Source organism: Mobula birostris, chromosome 4, assembly GCF_030028105.1.
Source record: "Mobula birostris isolate sMobBir1 chromosome 4, sMobBir1.hap1, whole genome shotgun sequence".
Classification (NCBI taxonomy): Eukaryota; Metazoa; Chordata; class Chondrichthyes; order Myliobatiformes; family Myliobatidae; genus Mobula; species Mobula birostris.
The window spans coordinates 204,396,929-204,419,317 of NC_092373.1; the positions used below are offsets into that span (position 1 = coordinate 204,396,929).

Sequence of the window (22,389 nt, forward strand, 5' to 3'; positions counted from 1 at the left end):
GTGGATATGGAGAGGATGTTTCCTATGGTGGGGGTATTCAGAACTAGAGGGAACAGCCTCAAAACTGAGGGGCAATCTTTTAGAACAGAGGTAAGGGTGAATTTTATTTTAGCTAGACAGTAGTGAACCTGTGGAATGCTGTGCCACAGACTGCAGTGGAGGCCAAGTCTGTGTGTATAGTTAAGGCAGAAGTTGATCATTTCCTGATCGGTCAGAGCATCAAAGGATATGGTGAGAAGGCAGGTGTGTAGGGTTGATTGGGATCTGGGGTCGGCCATGATGGAGTAGTGGAGCAAACTGATGGGCTGAATGGCCTAATTCTGCTCCTATGTCTTATGGCCTTATGGTCTTAACATTGAACTTTGAAGCCCATGGGTCATGGGGAGAATATACTCCTTACAGACAGTGGCACTGAAATGAACCCCAATCGCTGGCACTGTGAAGTGTTACGCTAACTGCCACACTACCATGCCACTGATTATGTTGGCTGGCTTTCTGAGCAGCGAAAAGTATGCCTGGAGCAGTTTCTCACTGTATCTGGGTACACATGACAATATTAAAGCATTGCCAATACCCTCTGCAGCAGAGAACATCTCTACGGAAGAAAGGGACAAATGGAGGGAAGGACAGAACATGCTGTCAGTGAAGTGCAGTGGTTTCCCACACTCTGATTTCTGTCCGTAATACTGATTTGTTGGCCCCCGACTTCTTCATGTGCCCTGTCACGTTGCCTGACATTTCAGTCGGTCTCACTTCTGACACCAAGCTGTCAACACGCCACTTACTCTGTGATCTAAAACATATGCAAAGCCCTTATTAACGGCTGCATTAACACCTTTGAGAGTGTTCAATTTTATAAGGTCTCGAGTCCAAACTAACTCACAGCTTGTAGGACACACTGGCTAAAGGATGGTATTTAATTCACAGTTACCTTGATCACTGTTCAATCTCAACCCTTAGACTCTAAGAAGAAGTAGCTTGCATATCTCTGGACTGCGTCCCTCCTTCCTGCCAAAGCCACGCAATGGTGTGCTGGCATGATTCTTTCCCACACAGAGGGCTCATGCAGTCATCAACAATGGTAAAATACACTTCAAACAGAAAATACTAAGAGCACCCGGGGCGACTGATCGTTCCCTGGTTGTGATTGCCTGCTCCTGACATTTCCTTTTATACACACAAATGATTCTGCAGATGCTGGAAATCCAGAGCAACACACACACACACACACACACACAAAATGCTGAAGGAACTCTCCAGGTCAGGCAGCATTTGTGGAGGGGAATAAAGGGATGATATTTCAGGCTGAGACCCTTCATCAGGACTTGTTTTTATATATTTACTAGGTCTTGACTGTTGGGACCCTTCACAGCACCAGCTGTGGGTTCAGGATTCAATTCCCACCTCTGTCTGTACATTCTTCCCATGACCACAAGTGCTTCCACATTCCATAGGTGCGTGGGTTAGGGTCAGTGAATTGTGGGCATGCTATGTTGGTGTCGGAAGCATGGCGACACTTGTGGATTGCCCCCAGCGTATCCTTGCTGATTTGTATTTCACTGTAAGTTTTGATGTACTTGTGACAAATGAAGCTAATCTAATCTTTATATTCTCTGTATTGGCTGATGGTGCCCGCTTCCAGAAAACCAGGCAGTGGGCTGGTTCCTATGAAAAGCAGAAGGATGCCATCTCTCAAAAGGTGCAGGCAGTCTTGCAGCCTCTCCAACCCTCCCCACCTCCAGTGTATCTACTTCCTTCCTGATGTCCAACGTCTCCAGCATAGGAACTCAGATAAGGAGAGGTTTAGAAGGTAATGGACCAAACGCAGGGCAGGTGAGACCATCTCGCTGGGCAAGACAGTTGGCATGGCAGAATGAGTTGGGCTGAAGGGCCCGTACCCATACTGTGTGACTCCGTGACTCACAATCTCCACTAAATTCTGGCCTTGGACATTGGAAAAGATAATTATTTGTATTTAGAGATACAGCAAGGTAACAGGCCCTTCCTGCCCAAGGAACCCATGCTACCTAATTAGATCTACAGTATTGTGCAAAGGTTTTAGGCACGTATCTATAGCTAGGGTGCCTAAGACTCTTGCACAGTACTGTATTTGTCAGTGTGGAGCGGAGAGCGAGTTTGTAAATCTGGCGGGAGCAAAGGATGTCGCGAATGACAAGGGTGGAGAGCCGTGGGAGGGGTGTGGGACAGGTGGCAGAGAAGGAGTGCCAGGGGCGGAGGGTGGTGTGAGTGCAGACACACTCAACCCTGAGACACCAGGCAAGGTCATTTGATTTCAAATAATCGACTTTTTGGTTATTACAGGTTCTCTGGTGCTTCCCGTTCCCTCCACTCTCCCTTCCCCTTTTCCCAACCGCAATTCCCCTCTCCCTGCCCCCTTCCCACTCTCAGTCCACAATAGAGACCCATATCAGAATCAGATTTATCATCACTCGCATATATCATGAAATTTGGGTTTTTTTGTGGCAGCAGTACAGTACAAGACATAAAATTAATACAGAACTGTGCAAAAAGTCTTAAGCACATATATATAGTTAAGGTGACCAATTAACCTACTAACCCATATGTCTTTAGAATGTGGGATGAAACCAGAGCCCCTGAGGAAACAACTGTGGTCACAGGGAGAACATACAAAATGTTGACAAACAGCAGTGGAATTCAGCCCCACTCGCTGGCACTTTAATAGCATTACGCTAACGACTTTGCTACCGTTCTGCCACTTCAACTTTAAATGTCACTGTAGTAATCATGCCATTCACTAACAGTTGAATACTGTCATAAAATATCAGGAACGTAACTGAACCTAAAAGCTTCTGTGCTATAGAAGCTAATTAGTGTCTATAAATTTCTAATGCTCATAGAGGACCCAGATAATAAATACAGCATTGAAACGCCACACTGATATACTTATCCTGCAAGTATCAAAGTCAATACCTAGTTTATGCAAGGATGTGATGTTAAGGCTATATAGGACATTTGTCAGAATGCATTTGGAGTATAGTGAGCAACTTTGGGCCCCTTATCGAAGAAAAGACGTGCCAGCATTGGAAAGGGTCTGGAGGAGATTCATGAGAATGATCGTGGAAATGAAAGGGTTAATATATGAGGAGCATTTCATAGCTCTGGACCTTTAGAAGAATGAGCGAGGACCTCATTGATACCTACTGATAATTGAAGGACCTCAATACAATGGACATGCTGAGGATGTTTCCAATAGTAGGGGAGTCTAGGACCAGAGGGCACAGCTTCAGAATAGAGGAACATCCATTTAGCACCAAGGTAAGGAGGAATTTCTTTAGCCAGAGGGTGGGAATCTGTAGTATTCATTACCACAGATGGTTATGGAGGCCAAGTCATTGGGTATATTTAAAGCAGAGGTTGATAGGCTCTTGATCAGTCAGTGTGCCAAAGATTAACGGGAGAAGGCTGGATAATCAAGACTCATTAAGGGTCTCGGCCCGAAACATCGACTCTTTATTCCTCTCCATAGATGCTGTCTGACTTAATGAGTTCCTCCAGCATTTTGTATATTTTACGTGGATTTCCAGCATCTGCAGAATCAATCTCTTGTGTTTATGAACCTTTGTTCTGTTATTGTTTTCCCTTGTATTATTCAGTGCACTGATGTGATGAAAGGATTTGTATGGACAACATGTAAAACAAAGTTTTTCACTGTACCTTGGTATACACTCAGTGACCCCACAGCTGCTTGTTAATGCAAGTATCTAATCAACCAATCATATGGCACCAACTGAATGCAGATATGGTCAAAAGGTTCAGCTGTTGTTCAGACCAAACATCACATTTCTTCCCCATTTTGATATAAGTGATTCTGACTGTAGAATATTTGTTGGTGCCAGATGGGGTGGTTTGAGTATCTCAGAAAATGCTGATCTCCTGGGATTGTCACACACACAATTGTCTCTAGAGTTTAAACATCCATAGAGTGGCAGTTCTGTGCATAAAAATGCTTTATTATTGAGAGAGGTCGAAGGAGAATGGTTAGACTGGTTCAAGCTGACAGGAAAGCAACAGTAACCCAAATAACCACATATTACAACAGCAGTGTGCAGAAGAGCAACTCCGAATGCACAACACATTGAATGTTGAAGTGGATGGGGCACAGCATCAGAAGACAATAAACATACACTCAGTGGCCACGTTATTAGGTACAGGAGGTACTGATTAAAGTGACTACTGAGTGTACATAGCACAAATAAACCAATTTTCCCCTCTCAACTTTAGGGAGGCGGTGCAGAGATATGTCTCTACCAAACGAGGTGTAAGGCACTCCTTTCCTCCACTAGCCTGCTGGTCACCCTTGGGCAAGGTGCAGCACCTGCATAGCCCCTTGATCAGGATCACGTGAAACCAAGGGAGCAGGTGGTGGATGGTCGTACGAGCAGCCGGTGCATATCACAAGTCCTGGTTATGTGACCACTGACACCAGGCAGACAATCTCTGAAGAGTGTTGATAATAGCTGGGGTCACCCGTCTTGTAAAGACACTGTTCAGAGAAGGCAATGACAAATCACTTCTGTAAAAAATTTACCAAGAACAATCATGGTCATGGATGGAAGACCATGATCACCCACATCATACGAGAATGTTCATATTTCGAGGTTACTTTTAACATATTACTTTTCTGTGAGCATCAACTTTCTCTTTTGAACCAATTTAAAACTTCTGCAATTCCATAAGAATAATCCTGATGGAAATTCAACTCTTTATTGCTTTTGTTATAACATAGTAAAAACCAAACCAGATAGAAACAATCCACCCTCCGTCAGTCCAGTCCACCCTCTGTCAATCCAGTCTATTCTCTGTCAATCCAGTCTACCCTCTGTCAATCCAGTCTACTCTCTGTCAATCCAATCTACCCTCTGTCAATCCAGTCTGTTCTCTGTTAATCCAGTCTACTCTCTGTCAATCCAATCTACCCTCTGTCAATCCAGTCTATTCTCTGTTAATCCAGTCTATTCTCTGTCAATCCAATCTACCCTCTGTCAATCCAGTCTACTCTTGGTAAATCCATTTAACAATCTACCCCTTATAAATCCACTTTGTTCAAAGAAAGCCTTGTCTGCTAGAATAAAAAATCAGAAACAGGAGACTAGATGATGTATTGTGGAGAGAAGCTAAGTTTAATGATTCAGATCAGTGACCCTTCTTCAGAACCAGGAAAGTGAGAAATCAAATGTGTCTTAGTTTGTAGAGACCGGGAGGAGCTGAAAGGAGAGTGTTTCTGTGATAGGATGCTGACCAGTGTTGTCAAGGTAACCATTACCAGCAGTTAGAAACAGGGGGGGGGAAAAAACAAAGGAACAAATTAAAAGTGAAAATATCCGGCAACATCTGCGGATAGAGGGAAAAAAGCGAGTTACCTCAAGTTGTTGAATCCAGTATTGAATCCCAGAGGCTACAGTGCGCAGATGGAAAGTTGAAAGCTCAAAGTAAGTTTGTTGTCAAAGTACGTATGTCACCATACATAATACCTTGAGATTTATTTTCTTGCAGGCATTCAGAGTAGAACAAAGAAACACAATTGAATCATAAATAACTACACACAAAGACTGACAAACAACCAATGTGCAAACTAAGACGAATTGTACAAATACAATAAATATATAAATAATACAGGGAACATGAGTAGTACCATCCTTGAAAGTAAGTCTGTAGGTTGTGGAGTCTTTTCAGTGTGGAGGTGAGTGAAGTTAACCTATAGAAACATAGAAAAAGTACAACACAACACAGGCCCTTCGGCCCACAAAGCTGTGCCGAACATGTCCTTACCTTAGCACTACCTAGGCCTTACCCATGGCCCTCTATTTTTCTAAGCTCCATGTAGCCATCCAGGAGTCTCTTAAAAGACCCTATCGTATCCGCCTCCACCACTGCCGCCAGCAGCCCATTCCACACACTCACCACTCTCTGCGTAAAAAAACTTACCCCTGACATCTCCTCTGTACCTACTTCTAAGCACCTTAAGACTATGCCCTCCCGTGCAAACCATTTCAACCCTGGTGAAAAGCCTCTGACTGTCCACACGATCAGTGCCTCTCATCATCTTATACACCTCTATCAGGTCACTTCTCATCCTCTGTTGCTCCAAGGAGAAATGGCCGAGTTCACTCAACCTATTCTCATAAGGCATGCTCCCCAGTCCAGGCAACATCCTTGTAAATCTCCTCTGCACCCTTTTTATGTTTTCCATGTCCTTCCTATAGTGAGGTGACCTGAATTGAGCACAGTACTCCAAGTGGATGCACCGTATGCCTTCTTAACCACAGAGTCAACCTGCTTAGCAGCCTTGAGTGTCCTATGGACTGGGACCCCAAGATTCCTCTGATCCTCCACACTGCCAAGAGTCTTACCATTAATACTATACTCTGCCATCATATTTGATCTACCAAAATGAACCATCTCACACTTATCTGGGTTGAACTCCATCTGCCACTTCTCAGCCCAGTTTTGCTTCCTATCAATGTTCCACTGTAACCTCTGACAGCCCTCCACACTATCCACAACACCCCCAACCTTTGTGTCATCAGCAAATTTACTAACCCATCCCTCCACTTCCTCATCCAGGTCATTTATAAAAATCACAAAGAGTAGGGGTCCCAGAACAGATCCCTGAGGCACACCACTGGTCACCGACCTCCATGCAGAATATGACCCACTTACAACCACACTTTGCCTTCTGTGGGCAAGCCAGTTCTGGATCCACAAAGCAATGTCCCCTTGGACCCCATGTCTCCTTACTTTCTCAATAAGCCTTGCATGGGGTACCTTATCAAATACCTTGCTAACTGGTCGATTAATCTACTCTCAGATCAACCTAACATTTCCTTCCTACATCGCCCTCTATTTTGTCTGCAAGGGCACCGTGGTAGCATCACTCAGGGTGTCATGGTGTCGGAGTTTAATCCAGCTTCCACTGTTAGTACGTCCTCCCCGTGGATGCAAGAGTTTCTTCCAGGTGCTCTAGTTTCCTCACACGGCACTAACTCCAGCTTTGACACTGCGCCACACTGCCTCCGGTGGAGCGCGTCGACTCCGATGTCTCTGTCCTGGTGGCTATAAGCAGACTACACCGCAGTTTGAGGCTTAGTCCTCACTTTGACCAAGGCCACACAGCTGTCCACCAATAAATCAGTGAATTGGAGTAGCAACATTCCACATTTACAATGTCAAACAGGGTATTGCAATCACAAGAAAACAACGAAGACAATTAATCGCTGTGAGACTGCACACTGACTTCACGCATCGATTCATCCAATGCTTCTCTGACGTAGGCAGCATGTCAAAAATCACCAAGTTCAGCTCCTTCAGTTTGGCAGCCATTGAACAATTCATAGATGGGGTAGACCTGCAGAAATGATTTAGACAGAGTAGGAGAATGGGCAAGGAAGTGACAGTTTGAATATAGTGCAGGAACGTGTATAGTTGTGACTTTGATAAAGTAATAAATGCATAGAATATTTTCCAATCAGGGTGAAAATTCAAAAATCAAAGATGCAAAGGGAGTCCTTGTGCAGAATTCCCTAAAAGTTAACTTGCAGGTTGAATCAGTGGTAAGGAAGGCAAATGCAATATTAGCATTTCTTTCAAGATGACTACAGTATAAAAGCAAGAATTTAATACTGAGGATTCATAAGGCATTTATCAGACCACACTTGGAGTTTTGTGAGCAGTGTTGGGCCCCTTATCTGAGAAAGAATGTGCTGGCATTGGAGAGAGCCCAGAGAAAGTTTGTGAGAATGATCCTGTGAATGAAAGGGTTAATGCATGAGGAGTTTTTGATGGCTCTGAAGTTTAGAAGAATGAGGGGGTAATCTCATTGAAATCTATTGAATATTGAAAGGCCTCACTAGAATGGACATTGAGAACATGTTTCCTGTTGCAGATCATTTTCAGAATAGAAGGAAATCCATTTCAAACAGAGATGAGGAGGAATTTCTTTAGGTGGTACATCTGTGGAAATTTTTGCCAGACAGCTGTGGAGGCCAGCTCTTTTAGTATATTTAAGATGGAGGTTCATAGGTTCTTGATTAGTCAGGGCGTCAAAGGTTGCGGGGAGAAGGCAGGAGAATGGGGTAGAGAGGAATAATAATTCAGCATGATGGAATGGTGGAGCAAACTCAATGGACAAATTCTGCTCCTATGTCTTATGGTCTTATAGAAATATACAGGAACGTACAAAAGAAAAGGGCATAGATTTATGATGAGAGAGGAAAGATTCAAAAGGATCTCAATGGGTCAGGCAGCATCAGTGGGGAGAACTAGAGTCAATATGCTAACTGAATATTGTAGTCACTGTTTTGGGTTGAGACCCTTCATCTGGTCTAATTCTCTCCACAGTCCACATGTCTGCAAAGAGACAACTGAGGTATATAAAACAATGAACAGCAATACACACAACATGCTGCAGATCCGGCAGCATCTACGGAGGGGGATAAACAGTCAACATTTTGGGCTGAGACTGGAGAGGAAGGAGGCAGAAGCCAGAATGAGAAGGTGTGGTGGGGAATGAGTATAAGCTGGCAGGTGATAGGTGAGAGGGAAGGTAGGTGTGCGGGAGGAGGGTGGATGAAGTAAGAAGGTAGGAGGTGAGAGGTAGAAGAGGTAAAGGGCTGAAGAAGAAGGAATCTGATAGAAGCAGAGCGTAGACCATGGGAGAAAGTGAAGGTGGAGGGGCAGCAGAGGGAGGTGATAGGCAGGTGAGGAGAAGAGAAGGGATGAGAGGGGATAAATTGTGAGTTTGCTGGCATGCACTACCATAATGGTGGAGTCAGTCACTGGCTACAGGTCGATTAGCTGATAGTGATGTTGAGTGCTGTGTACATCTTGTTATCCCGCAGCTGCTGCTAACGTGAGCAATGTGGTGCTGATGAGGCACAGTGAGCTGGAGGAGGGAATCTCAGTCTTGGATGAGCATGGAAACACCATTGGGTTCTCCAGGATCGCTGCCAGACATGTACGTATTTAACTAGTTCCATTTGCTATCTTCCACAATTTATTGCCGTTTCTGTGTGTAAATATAGTTATATATAGCTACAGGTATATATAGCTAGGGTGCCTAAAACTTTTGCACTGTGCTGTAGTAATTTAATGTATTGCACTGTACTGCTGCCACAAAAAAAACAAATTTCATGACATATGTCAGTGATGGTAAACCTGATTCGGATATGAGTATCTATTGTGGACTGAGACTGGGAAGGAGGTAAATAAGGCATCTGTTAGTCTTGCGAGACCATGGATCTGCGCCTGGAAAGTCTTCACTCTCCAGGGCGCAGGCCTGGGCAAGGTTGTATGGAAGACCAGCAGTTGCCCATGCTGCAAGTCTCCCCTCTCCATGACACCAATGTTGTCCAAGGGAAGGGCATTAGGACCCATACAGCTTGGCACCAGTGTCGTCGCAGAGCAATGTGTGATTAAGTGCCTTGCTCAAGGACACAACACACGTTGCCTCGGCTGGGGCTCGAACTCACGACCTTCAGGTCGCTAGTCCAATGCCTTAACCACTTGGCCACGTGCCCACCAGGGAAGCGGGTAGGGAGAGGGGAACCATGATTGGGAAAAGGGGTAGGGAGAGGGGAGGGAATGGGAAGTACCAGAGAGACATTCTGTGATGATCAATAAACCAGTTGTTTGGAATTAAATTACCTTGCCACGTGTCTCAGGGCTGGGTGTGTACGCACCTGCGTCACCCCCCCACCACTGGCAATCCTTCTCTGCCACTTGTCCTCCACATCCCTCCTCAGCATTCCCAACATCCTTTGCTCCCGTCAGATTTACAAACTCGCACTCCACCCCACGTTGACAAATACGCTACTGTGTAGAAGTCCCAGGCACCTTAGCTATATACTGTATATATGCCTAAGACTTTTGCATGGTATTGTATGTAGCCCCCCCCCCGGCCACCCTCAGGGTCGCTCGGCTCGCTGTCGTCTAGGGAAACAGCCCTCGGCCCCGCCAAACTGGGTAATTAGTTTGTGTGGATGCTGTGTGATCTACCCCACCCCGCCCAAATAACAGACAATACACCAGATACAATTAAATGATTTACAGTTTATCGATATTACTGGAACTATATAATTAATAGTGAATAAAATATAAAAGGAAAATAAAAGGTGCCACACTTATCAAAGTTCAATCTCTTCGTGCACAAAAAAAGTTGGAGCTCAAGACCCTTCTTCTTCTTCCTTCAACCCCTCGGACCACCTCGACCGGCCACCTGGAACCAACAACGGTGGTCGACCAGACACTCTACACGAGTCCGTCTCCGTCTCCTCTCCTCGCTGAACGCCCTCCTCGGGGTCCAACCCCGTTAGTGGACATCGCAGCACCTGGTCCATTCTCTGTCTCACTCTCCCGCCTTCTGCCCCAAAACCCCGCACATACAGTATCTTCAACTACACCAAAAACATAACAACTATCCCAATTGGTTCATAACATCTTCTTATTAGTAACGTGATTCAACAAACTGCTAGTGGGAAGGATTTTCTCAGCGTTTAACATAACAAAGAAGCATTCCCAATTATAACATAATAAAGAAGCCATTTTAATTAGCCTCGGCAGTAACATAAAAGGCGAAACCCCCTTACATGTAGATAGCACAGAAACAGGCCCTTCAGTCCAAACGTCCATCAGCAAGTCCACTGCAGGCTGAATGCTGAAGACGGCCTGTCCTAGGGTCAGATGACTGTCTATATACGTTGGGGGTTGTGGATGCGGGGAGGGAGGAAAGAGGCTTGTTTTGCTTTTGCTGTTTTGTTGCTTGTTGTGGGTTCTGTGTTGTTTCTGTTGCTCTTAATATTCTGTTGAACACGGTGGACATGTTATGTTGGCACGGAATGTGCGGCAACACTTGCGGGCTGCCCCCAACACGTCCTTCGGTGTGTTGGTTGTTAATGCAAACAACTCATTTCACTGTGTGTTTCGATGTACACATGACAAATAAAATCTAAATCTGAATTAAAACCAGGTTTACTTTCACTGGCATATGTTGTGTTGCAGCAGCTGCTGCTGTTTCTTGGTTTCATGGCTGTCTGTGGGAAGACAAATCTCAGGGTTGTATACTCATACACTCTTTGGTAATATTTGAGTCTTTGAAATGAATCAAAGTATTTGAGAGGAGATGGGGAGGAGGCAATGTGGGAAGGTTGATTAGTGATGAGGAAATTGTCATCTACCAATATCAATACATTAGATATAATAGCATTGTTTGGAGGAGACGGAGATCCTCAGAGCAGAAACCATGGCAGGCACCGTCAGTCTGCACAAATTATTGCCAGCCAGACGGTTAGCTGATTAGACACGTCAATAGACAGGCATCCATTGGCCAGCCTCCACCAGACGGCCATTGAGGGGCTGGGCCGCAGAGAGAATAGAGAGAGCACTGGAGACCACAACAGAGCAGCAGACGAGAGATCAGACCAAGAGGGGAACAGTCAGAGGGAAAACTGGGGAAGGAAATATAAAGAGTGGTCCATGGTCGAGGGCTACAGATCCATCTATCACCTACTATTCTTACTCCGCCCCTCACCAATCCCTGCCCCGATCTTTTATACTGGCTGTCCCTCCCTATCTTTCTAGTCCAGACCTAAAATGTCATTTTCTTGCTGCTGAGTACCTCTAGCTTTTTGTGTGTTGATCCAGATTTCAAGTATCTGCAGAATCTCTCGAGTCTGAGCCCATATGGTATTGTGTCAGGTTGAATCTTCCGTTACCAAGTTTGTTGATATTGACTTCTGTTTCCTCCAGGCACTGATGGAGACTGCCTTAACTCGGATCGTCCTCCCAATCCCCATCCTTGTTCTGCCACCGGTTGTCATGTCATTCCTGGAGAAGTAAGTGTTAACACTGTCACTTTGGTTCTGTCTGTTCCTCATTCCACAGCCCCTCCTGTTAAAATCAGTGGGCTATAGTTTCCCCAGAGGACATGCTCTGAAACATTTTCCCCTCTTGTTCTGTAACAGCTACAGAGAAAGTGATTAAAAAAATAGGCCTAGTGAAAATAGGCCCTTGTAAAGCCTAAATAGAGTGGACATGGAGAGGATGTTTCCTCTGGTGGGGGAGTGTAGGACCAGAGGGCACAGATAGAGTGGATGTGGAGAGGATGTTTCCTGTATTGGGGGAGTCTAGGACCAGAGGGCACAGATAGAGTGGACATGGAGAGGATGTTTCCGATGGTGGGGGAGTCTAGGACCAGAGGGTACATTTTCAGAATAGAAGGACATCCCTTTAGGACAGAGACGAAGAGGAATTTTTTTGGCCATATGGTGGTGAATCTGTGGAATGCATTGCCACAGACGGCTGCGGGGGCCAAGTCATTGGGTATGTTTAAACTGGAGGTTGATAGGTTTTGATTAATCAGAGCATCAAAGGTTACAGTGAAGGAGGCCAGAGAACGGGGTTGAGAGGGATATAAATCAGCCATGATGGAATGCAGAGAAGACTCGACGGGAAATGGCCTCATTCTACTCCTATGTTGTGTGGTCTCATGGTCTAATAAGGTGCAAGATTACAATGACATTCATTGTGAGGTCAAGCCCATTTTATAGATGGATAGATAGATCTGAAAGGAAATTACATAGTCACAGTAGCATTACAAGTTGCAGATATACAAATATTAGAAGAGAAGTAGAAAGAATAAAAGATGAGTTACTACAAACAGTCTAACAGGAGGAGGTCATCACTTCCCCCACTATAGATGACTCACTATAGAGCTTAATGTCCTCATATAGCGCTCTTTGGAGGAGTGCAGTTGTTTTGATCTATTTCTAAAAGTGTTCCTCTGTTCAGCCAAGGTGGCATGCAGAGGGTGAGAATCATTGTCCAGAATTGCCAAGATATCCTGTAGGGTCCTTTGTTCTACCACAGGCTCCAGTTTGACTCCTATAACAGAGCCTGGCTTTCTAAATCGTTTATTGAGAGGGTGCAGATGAGACTTGCCAGGATGGAATGGTCGAGCTAAGAGAGTGAACAAGGTGGGTTGGGTCTGCCTTCCTTGGAGGGGAAAGATCCCGACAGAGATGTATAATATCCAGAAATATAGGAGCCTTAGGTAGGTAGGGTAGGTAGCAAAAAACCTGTCTGTATGGCAGGAATGTCTAAGTGCTCAGGTAACAAGTAAGAGGTTCAACGGGGATCTGAGGAATCAGAAAGTGAGTAGTGTCATAAACACAAGGTGGAGAAGACAGCATTGAAGAAGCATCTGGAAGAGCAGCTGAATCAATAAGGCACAAATGCCAGCAAATTGGGTTGTGGACATGGCTCAGCACACCACTGAAACCAGCTTTCACTCTTTGGACTCGGTCTACACTTCTGGTTGCCTCAGTAAAGCAGCCAACCTAATCAAAGACCCCTCCCACCCAGGATATTTTGTGTGGGTTGCTCTGGATTTCCAATATCTGCAGATTTTTCTCATGTTTGGGATACTATAGGAACTCTGTGCGTTAAGCAACATCTGTGGGGGGGGGCGCGGAGGAAATACTATATGGGAGTGTGCCACATACTCTCGGCTTGACAGGCTGGAAAAAGTTGACAGGAATGTAATGCCCTGGTTAAGATCTTTACTGCTGTGCTGTAGGTGTTTCATTTTAGCAGTTCTGTAAGAGCAGTCAATTCTGCCTTTAGCATGTTCGTGTTTGAGCTAAATTAAGGGGCCATGTTGTTCAACTAAGGGGTTGGGAAAAGAGGTTTAGGTGACGGACATTGGTGTGGATCGAGATCATTTTGGCGGGAGCTGAGAGAAGATAGGAGGGAAAGTGTCCGAGGATGCCGTCCCTGTTGCCCAAAGTATTTTGTGCAGATGAATGGCTTCAAGGAGGAAGACCAATACTCCCGTAGTGTTGCTCAAGATGGATTTTGAGTGACATTCGGAAGGTGGTGTGGGCTTTCATGCAGACAGTGGGTCCAGTGCCAGAGTTAAAGACAACTTCAAGATGAGCTCCAACTTATGTGCACATTTGGACTGGGTTAACTGTAGTGGGCCCTTTTTATTTTTTTCTTTTTCTTTTTCCTACTAACTGTTCGATAAAGCTGACATTTGTAAATATACTTTCTTTATACTTGTATGTAGTGTACGATCTATTATTTCTTGACAAAGGCTAATTGCATGGGGGCAGTACTCACACAGTATCCGCATAGATCGGGGCATCGGGTGGACAACATATCCCAACCTCACAGGTTTGGTGGGACCCGGGTCATATCGACCCTAGACATACGGAGCCTGAGAAACATGGTTTTCTCATCGCTGAGTCCAGTAGCTGTTACCAAGGGGCTAACAAGCTGCATCTCTACAGACACCCAGTAAAAAGGGGTTTCAGTAATATGGGGGAGATTAAAAACGGCAGAGCTTCTTCCATGAACAACAAACCCATGAACATAATCTCACTATGTTTACTCTTCCTTTTCACTACTCAGCATGAACTGGATGGGCTGAAGGGCCTGTACCTCTCTGTGACTCTATGCCATTGTAACCTATTGAATATTGAAAGGCCTAGATAGAATGGATGTGGAGAGGATGTTTCCTATAGTAGGTGAGTCCCGGACCAGAGGGCACAGCCTCGGAATAGAGATTCGTCCATTCAGAACAAGATGAGGAGGAATTTCTTTAGCCAGAGGGCAGTAAATCTGTGGAATTAATTGCCACAGCAGCTGAGGAGGCCAAATTATTGAGTATAATTAAAGCAGAAGTTGATAGGTTCTTTATTGGTAAGGGCGTCAAAGTTCACAGGGGAATGGGGTTGAGAGAGATATAGTCTATCCTGTACTGCTGCTGGAAAATAACACATTTTGCCCCTGCCCTATGGGCTTATGGTCTTTTATATATAGAAAGAGATTGATAAAGATTTGTAAGATTACGAGAGGCTGTGATAAGGTAGATAAGTGGTATCTTTTTTTCCCAGGGTCAAAATATCTATTGCAAGAGGGCATGTATTTAAGGTGAAGGGGAAAATTTAAAGGCGATGTGTAGGGCAAGTTGTTTTTCACACAGAGGGTGGTGGGTGCCTGGAGTGACCTGCCAAGGGTGGTGTTTAAGAGGCTCTTGGATAGGCACATGAATGTGCAATTAGTGGAAGGATATGGCTATTATGTAAAGGGTTTAGTTCGGTGTGTAAATAGTTCAGCACCACATGATGGGCTGAAGGGCCTGCTCCTGTGTGGTACAGCTTTGTGTTCTTAACATCCGACTTAACATTTTGAAATCTTAACAAACCACTCCTTTCAAGTTCTGACAAATGAAATTCCAGTTTGTGCAACTGCGTCCTACAATTTAGCCCTTTGAAGACTCCCCAAAGCCAATATCTTTCAAAATTCAGGTTTATTTATCACGTGTGCATTGAATCACACAGTGAAATGCTTAATTCGCATAAACAACCAGCATGTCACAGGATGGGCTGCCACCACAGTTCCAGCACCAGCACAGCATGCCCACAACTTACTAACCCTAACCTGTATGACTTTGTAACGTGGTAGGAAACTGGAACACCCAGGGGAAGCTATAGTTCTTAAACCATGCTGCCCAAAACTACACATTGCACAGCACCTCCCTCATCTCCATTCCAGTCCCCAAACAGTCCTTCCAGGTGAGGCAACACTTCTGCAAATCTTCTGAGGTATTTGGTGCTCCTAACGTGGCCTCCTCTACATTGGTGAGACCTGACATAGACTGGGGGATCGCTTTGTCAAGCACCTCTGCTCCATCTGCAAAAAGCAAGATTTACCAGTGGCTAACCATTTTAATTCCTATCCCACTCCCATTCTGACATGTTGGTTCATGGCCTTCTCTTTTGTCATGGTGAAGCCACTCTCAGGTTGGAGAAGCAACTTTTAATATTCTGTCAAAGTAGCCTCCAACCTAATGACATAAACATCGATTTCTCCAACGTCCAGTAATTTTTCCCACCTTCCCTTTCCTTCTTCAATTCCCCACTCTGGCCTCTTATCTCTTCTCCTCTCCTGCCTATCATCTCCCCCAATGCCTCTCCTCCTAACCTTGCTCTAATGGTCTGCTCTCCTCTCCCATCAGATTCCTTTTCCTCCAGCCCTTTGCCTTTTCTGCCTATCTTCTGATAGCTTCTCACTTCATCCGCCCTCCCCCACCCACCTGTCTTCACCTATCATCTTCCAGCTTGTCCTCCTTCCCCTCCCTCCACCTTCTTTTCTGGCAGATTGCCCCCTCCTTTCCAACCCTGATGAAGGGTCTCAGCCCAAAACATGGGCTCTTTATTCATTTCCATAGATGCTGCCTGAGGACCTGCTGAGTTCCTCCAGCATTTTATGTGCATTGATTGTACTGTCAATGTGGTCTAACCAGGACTTCAGAAAACTATAGCATAATTCTGATTCACTTGTGTTTGGTATATGGCCAGTATTTAATTAGATATATACAGTAATTATCTCTAATACCTTTTTAATATTGCACATACATGTATTTCCATGTCTCTTTGGACATTGGTTGGAGTGAATTTGCTCCTACCAAAACATATTTGATGATTTTTATTTCCTTCTTTAAATGTAAACTTACTGAAATCTGCCATGACAGTGATAAATTTAGCCGGCCCTGGTATGTTCTCTCCTTCAAACAGCTTCAACTTGTGCTAATAAACACCTCAACCTGCAGCTCGGCTGTTTGTTTAGCACAAGGAAGTGAATTAGAGGCGATAACGTAAACGTAGCTCGCCCACGAAAATACCCCTCAGCGAAATGTCATGTTGCACTGGTGCACTTCACCCCCTGAACAAGCCACTTGCCAATTTACAACACAGACTCACAGGCTGACTCGTAAGTCATCTGTTCACACATAGAAGGATGCAGTCCCAGACAAGGGGATGGAGAATACTTCCTGCAGCCAGAATTATTTACAGTGGTGAAGGGCTTATATGGAACATAGAACAGAGAACAGTATAACATTGGAATAGGCCTTTTGTCCCACAAAGTTGTACCGATCCAATTAAATTAATAATCAAATGGGCATCCTAACTACCACTTCTGCCTACCGGCTATCCATATCCTTCCATTTTCCTCACATTTGTGTGTCAATCTAATTGTCTCTCAGAAGTCCCTAACATTTTTATCTCTACCACCACCACCCCAGGCAGTGCATCCCAGGCATCCTCCACTGTCTGTGTAAAAAAAACTTGCCCCTCACATCTCCTTTGAAATTACCTCTCTGTCCTTAAATGCATGCCCTCTGGTATTATACATTTCAACCCTGGGGAAAAAAGATACTCCCTACTCTGTCTATGCCTCTCTTAATCTTATAAACCTCTATCAGATCTCCCCTCAGCTTCCACTGCTGCAGAGAAAACGACCCAAGTTTGTCCAATATCTCATTACAGCATATGCCCTCTAATCCAGGCAGGACCCCGGACTCTCATGTTCTCAATATTTATTGTTTTTTCCTTTGTATTTGCACAGTTTGATGTCTTTGCACATTGGTCATTTGTCCGTCCTGTTGAATGTGGTTTTTCATAGATTCTATTGGATTTACAGTGTATACTTGCCAGAAATCAAATCTCAGGGTAGTATATGGTGACATATCTGTATTTTGATAATAAATTTACTTTGAACTTTGAAACCTCCTCTGCACCCTCTCCAGAGCCTCAACATCCTTCCTAAAATGGGGTGACCAAAACTGTACGCAATACTCCAAATTCAGCCTAACTGCAATATAACTTCCTCACTTTTCAACTCAGTGACTCATAGAAACATAGAAAACCTACAGCACAATACAGGCCCTTCAGCCCACAAAGCTGTGCCGAACATGTCCTTACGTTAGAAATTACCTAGGGTTACCCATAGCCCTCTAATTTTCTGAGCTCCATGTACCAGGAGTCTCTTAAAAGACTCTATCTTATCCGCCTCCACCACCGTCGCCGGCAGCCAATTCCACACACTCACCGCTCTTTGTGTAAAAAGACTTACCCCGACATCTCCTCTGTACCTACTTCTAAGCACCTTAAAACTGTGCCCTCTAATGTTAGCTATTTCAGCCCTAGGAAAAAGCCTCCAGCTATCCACCGTATGCCTTCTTAACCACAAAGTCAACCTGCACAGCAGCTTTGAGTATCCTATAGACTTGGACCCCAAGATCCCTCTGATTCTCCACACTGACTAGAGTCTTACCATTAATACTATATTCTGCCATCATATTTGACCTACCAAAATGAACCACCTCACACTTATCTGGGTTGAACTCCATCTGCCACTTCTCAACTCAGTTTGGCATCCTATCAATGTCCCATTGTAACCTCTGACAACCCTCCACACTATCCACAACACCCCCAACCTTTGTGTCATCAGCAAATTTACTAACCCATCCCTCCACTTCCTCATCCGGGTCAATTATAAAAATCACAAAGAGTAGGGGTCCCAGAACAGATCTCTGAGGCACACCACTGGTCACCGACCTCCATGCAGAGTATGACCTGTCTACAACACTCCTTGCCTTCTGTGGGCAAGCCAGTTCTGGATTGACAAAGCAATGTCCCCTTGGATCCCGTGCCTCCTTACTTTCTCAATAAGTCTTGCATGGGGTACCTTATCAATTGCCTTGCTGGAGTCCTTATACACTACATCTACTGCTCTACCTTCATCAATATGTTTAGTCACATTCTCAAAAAATTCAATCAGGCTCGTAAGGCATGGACTGCATTTGACAAAGGCATACTGACTATTACTAATCATATTATGCCTCTCCAAATGTTCATAAATCCTGCCTCTCAGGATCTTTTCCATCAACTTACCAACCACCGAAGTAAGACTCACTGGTCTATAATTTCCTGGGCTATCTCTACTCCCTTCTTTGAATAAAGGAACAAGATCCGCAACCCTCCAATCCTCTGGAACCTCTCCCATCCTCATTGATGATGCAAAGATCATCGGCAGAGGCTCAGCAATTTCCTCCCTCGCCTCCTGTAGTAGCCTGGGATACATCTCATCTGGTCCTGGTGACCTATCCAACTTGATGCTTTCCAAAAGCTCCGGCACATCCTCTTTCTTAATATCTAATTAAGATATCGACTCGACGAATATAGGCAAGCTTGCCTTATCCTTTCTTAACCACCCTATCTATGCTTCTCATAATCAAATATGAAAAATGACAGAATGTAAAAGAAAGAGAATGACTCAGACATTTCCTCATCAAAGAGAAATGGAGCAGGAGATAAAATGGCCGTGCAAGGAGGCAAGGTAAAGCTAGTCATAGAAAAGTACAGCAGAGAAATGTCCAGTCTGTGCCAAACCATTCAAGCTGTCTACTTTCATCGTCCTGCACCTGACTACTTCTCCCATCCATTTACCTATCCAAACTTCTTTCAAACATTGAAGTCAAACTCGCATGTACCACTTGCGTTGACAGCTCGTTTTACACTCTCACAACCGTCTGAGAGAAGAAGTTTCCCCTCACGTTCTCCTTAAACTTTCCACCTTTCTCCCTTAGCCAATGAACTCTGGTTGTAGACCCACCCAACTTCAGTGGAAAAAGGTCTACTTGCATGTACCCTATATATACCCCTCATAATTTTGGATACCTCTATCAAATCTCTCACTCTTCTACGTTCCAAGTAATAAAGTCCTAACCTATTAAATCTTTACATATTACTTAGGTCATCCAGACCCGGCAACATACTTGTAAATTTTCTCTGTACTCTTTCACCCTTATTTACATCTGTCCTGTAGATAGGTGACCAAAACTGCACACAATACTCCAAATTAGGCCTCACCAATGTCTTATACCACTTCAACATAACATCCCATCTCCTGTACTGTAGTCAGGGGATGATGGCCCTGAATCATCATAAGACCATAGATATAGGAGCACAATTAGGGATTTTGCCCATAGATAATAAATTTACTTTGAACTTTGAAGCATTATCCCAAAGTTAGAGTGGGAAGGAAGCTCAGGGCAAGCAGGAATAGACTGATAGAAGGAGAAGGTGAAACTGTGAAGGAGGGTTGTTGGGACCCTAAAGGCTTTCTAATTTACAAAAAAACTATTCTAATTTACACTGTTGTTAACATTTTCAGTCGTTCAATGGTTCCATTTAATATCAGTGAATGTATACAGTATACAACCTGAAATTCTTGCTCTTTTCAGAAATTCACGAAAACAGAAGAGAACCGCAATGAATGACAATGAAACGTTAGAAGCCCTCGCCCCCTCTTTCCCCTCCCACACACAAGCAGCAGCAAAGCATCATTCCTCCCCCTCCTCCTCCCCCATCATTTCAGCAAAGCGCATCAGCCCCACCACCCACCAAGCAAACAACAGCAAAGCCGCTAAAGAGAGACTGTACCCACAGTCCAACAAAAATTAATTGTTCACTTGACAATTCTCGCTCTTCCTAACTAGAGACAGAGAGGTATCGCCCTTTTCCACAGCACGAGAGGAGACCAACAAAATCGCTCGCTGTTACAGTCTGCCTTGTTGCTTTTATTCTGAGTTTCTCCGACTCGAGGATCAGCATCAAACTCTCCCCCACCATCGAGAGACAGAGTGAGAGAGAGAGAGAGAGAGAGAAATAAAAAATCACCCAAGTACAGCCAAACAGCCGATCCACCATTCCATAAGACCATAAGACAAAGGAGCAGAAGTAGGCCATTCAGCCCATCGAGTCTGCTCCACCATTTTATCATGAGCTGATCCATTTTATCCTATTTAGTCCCACTGCCCCGCCTTCTCACCATAACCTTTGATGCCCTGGCTACTCAGATACCTAACAATCTCTGCCTTAAATACACCCAATGACTTGGCCTCCACTGCTGCCCATGGCAACAAATTCCATAGATTCACCACCCTCTGACTAAAAAAATTTCTTCACATTTCTGTTCTGAAAGGGCGCCCTTCAATCCTGAACTCATGCCCTCTCGTACTAGACTCCCCCATCATGGGAAACAACTTTGCCACATCCACTCTGTCCATGCCTTTTAACATTCGAAATGTTTCTATGAGGTCTCCCCTCATTCTTCTAAACTCCAAGGAATACAGTCCAAGAGCGGACAAACGTTCCTCATATGTTAACCCTCTCATTCCCGGAATCATTCTAGTGAATCTTCTCTGTACCCTCTGCAATGTCAGCACATCCTTTCTTAAATAAGGAGACCAAAACTGCCCACAGTACTCCAAGTGAGGTCTCAGCAACGCCTTATAGAGCCTCAACATCACATCCCTGCTCCTATACTCTATTCATCTAGAAATGAATGCCAACATTGCATTCTCCTTCTTCACTACTGACTCAACCTGGAGGTTAACTTTAAGGGAATCCTGTACGAGGACTCCCAAGTCCCGTTGCATCTCAGAACTTTGAATTCTTTCCCCATTTAAATAATAGTCTGCCTGTTTATTTTTTCTACCAAAGTGCATAACCATACACTTTCCAACATTGTACTTCATTTGCCACTTCTCTGCCCATTCTTCCAATCTATCCAAGTCTCTCTGCAGACTCTCTGTTTCCTCAGCACTACCGGCCCCTCCACCTATCTTTGTATCATCAGCAAACTTAGCCACAAAGCCATCTATTCTATTGATGTACAATGTAAAAAGAAGCGGCCCCAACACTGATCCCTGTGGAACACCACTGGTAACCGGCAGCCAACCAGAATAGGATCCCTTTATTCCCACTCTCTGTTTCCTGCCAATCAGCCAACGCTCTATCCACGTATGTAACTTTCCCGTAATTCCATGGGCTCTTATCTTGTTAAGTAGCCTCATGTGTGGCACCTTATCAAAGGCAAAGGCAAGGGCATTTGCGATGTTCCATTTCTCCCGTCATTCCTCAGTCAGTGACACTATTTTTGGGTGAAGTTTCCCTCTAACGTTCTTCTTCCTGCTCCTATTCAATTAGTGTTGGAACGAACCACATTTTCCCAATGCCTGTTGCCCTCTTATGATGTGTCTTGATTCTGAAAATGATTGAGCTAATTCAGTCATCTGTTGGGTCACGTCTGTGGTCAAATGGTGCCACTCAACCAGGTTTCCAATCTTCTTCCTTTAAGCCAATTCGTCACCGCCTTTGATTCTGCCAACAACAGTGATGCAGCACAGATTTTCTAATCATTAAAAAAACTTTATATTTTATACAGTGATTGACATTTTTGGGTAAATTTCCCCTCAAATATCCTACTCATACACTATTAATGTCTTGATCCTGAATATGTTGAGATGACTGAGCCATACATACAAAATGCCAGAGGAATTCAGCAGGTCAGGCTGCATCCACAGAAAGGAATGGACAATCGACGTTTTGGGCTGAGACCCTTCACCAGGACTCAAATGATTAAGTCATTTGGTGGGCTATTTCTATGATCGGCTGGTAGTCACCCATCCTGGTCAAAGACTGGGGTCATATACTGTATGGC

General features: G+C 44.5%; 1 protein-coding gene across 1 annotated transcript in view; it reads left to right on the forward strand.

The window, feature by feature from the left end:
* The window catches only part of LOC140196884 (sideroflexin-5-like), a 279,713-nt gene that overhangs the window by 136,452 nt on the left and 120,872 nt on the right, over positions 1-22,389 (forward strand). The window contains exons 11-12 of the mRNA XM_072256792.1: positions 8,880-8,995; positions 11,785-11,870. Of these exons, the coding sequence (XP_072112893.1) occupies positions 8,880-8,995; positions 11,785-11,870 (202 nt within the window). The remainder of the gene's footprint in view (positions 1-8,879; positions 8,996-11,784; positions 11,871-22,389) is intronic.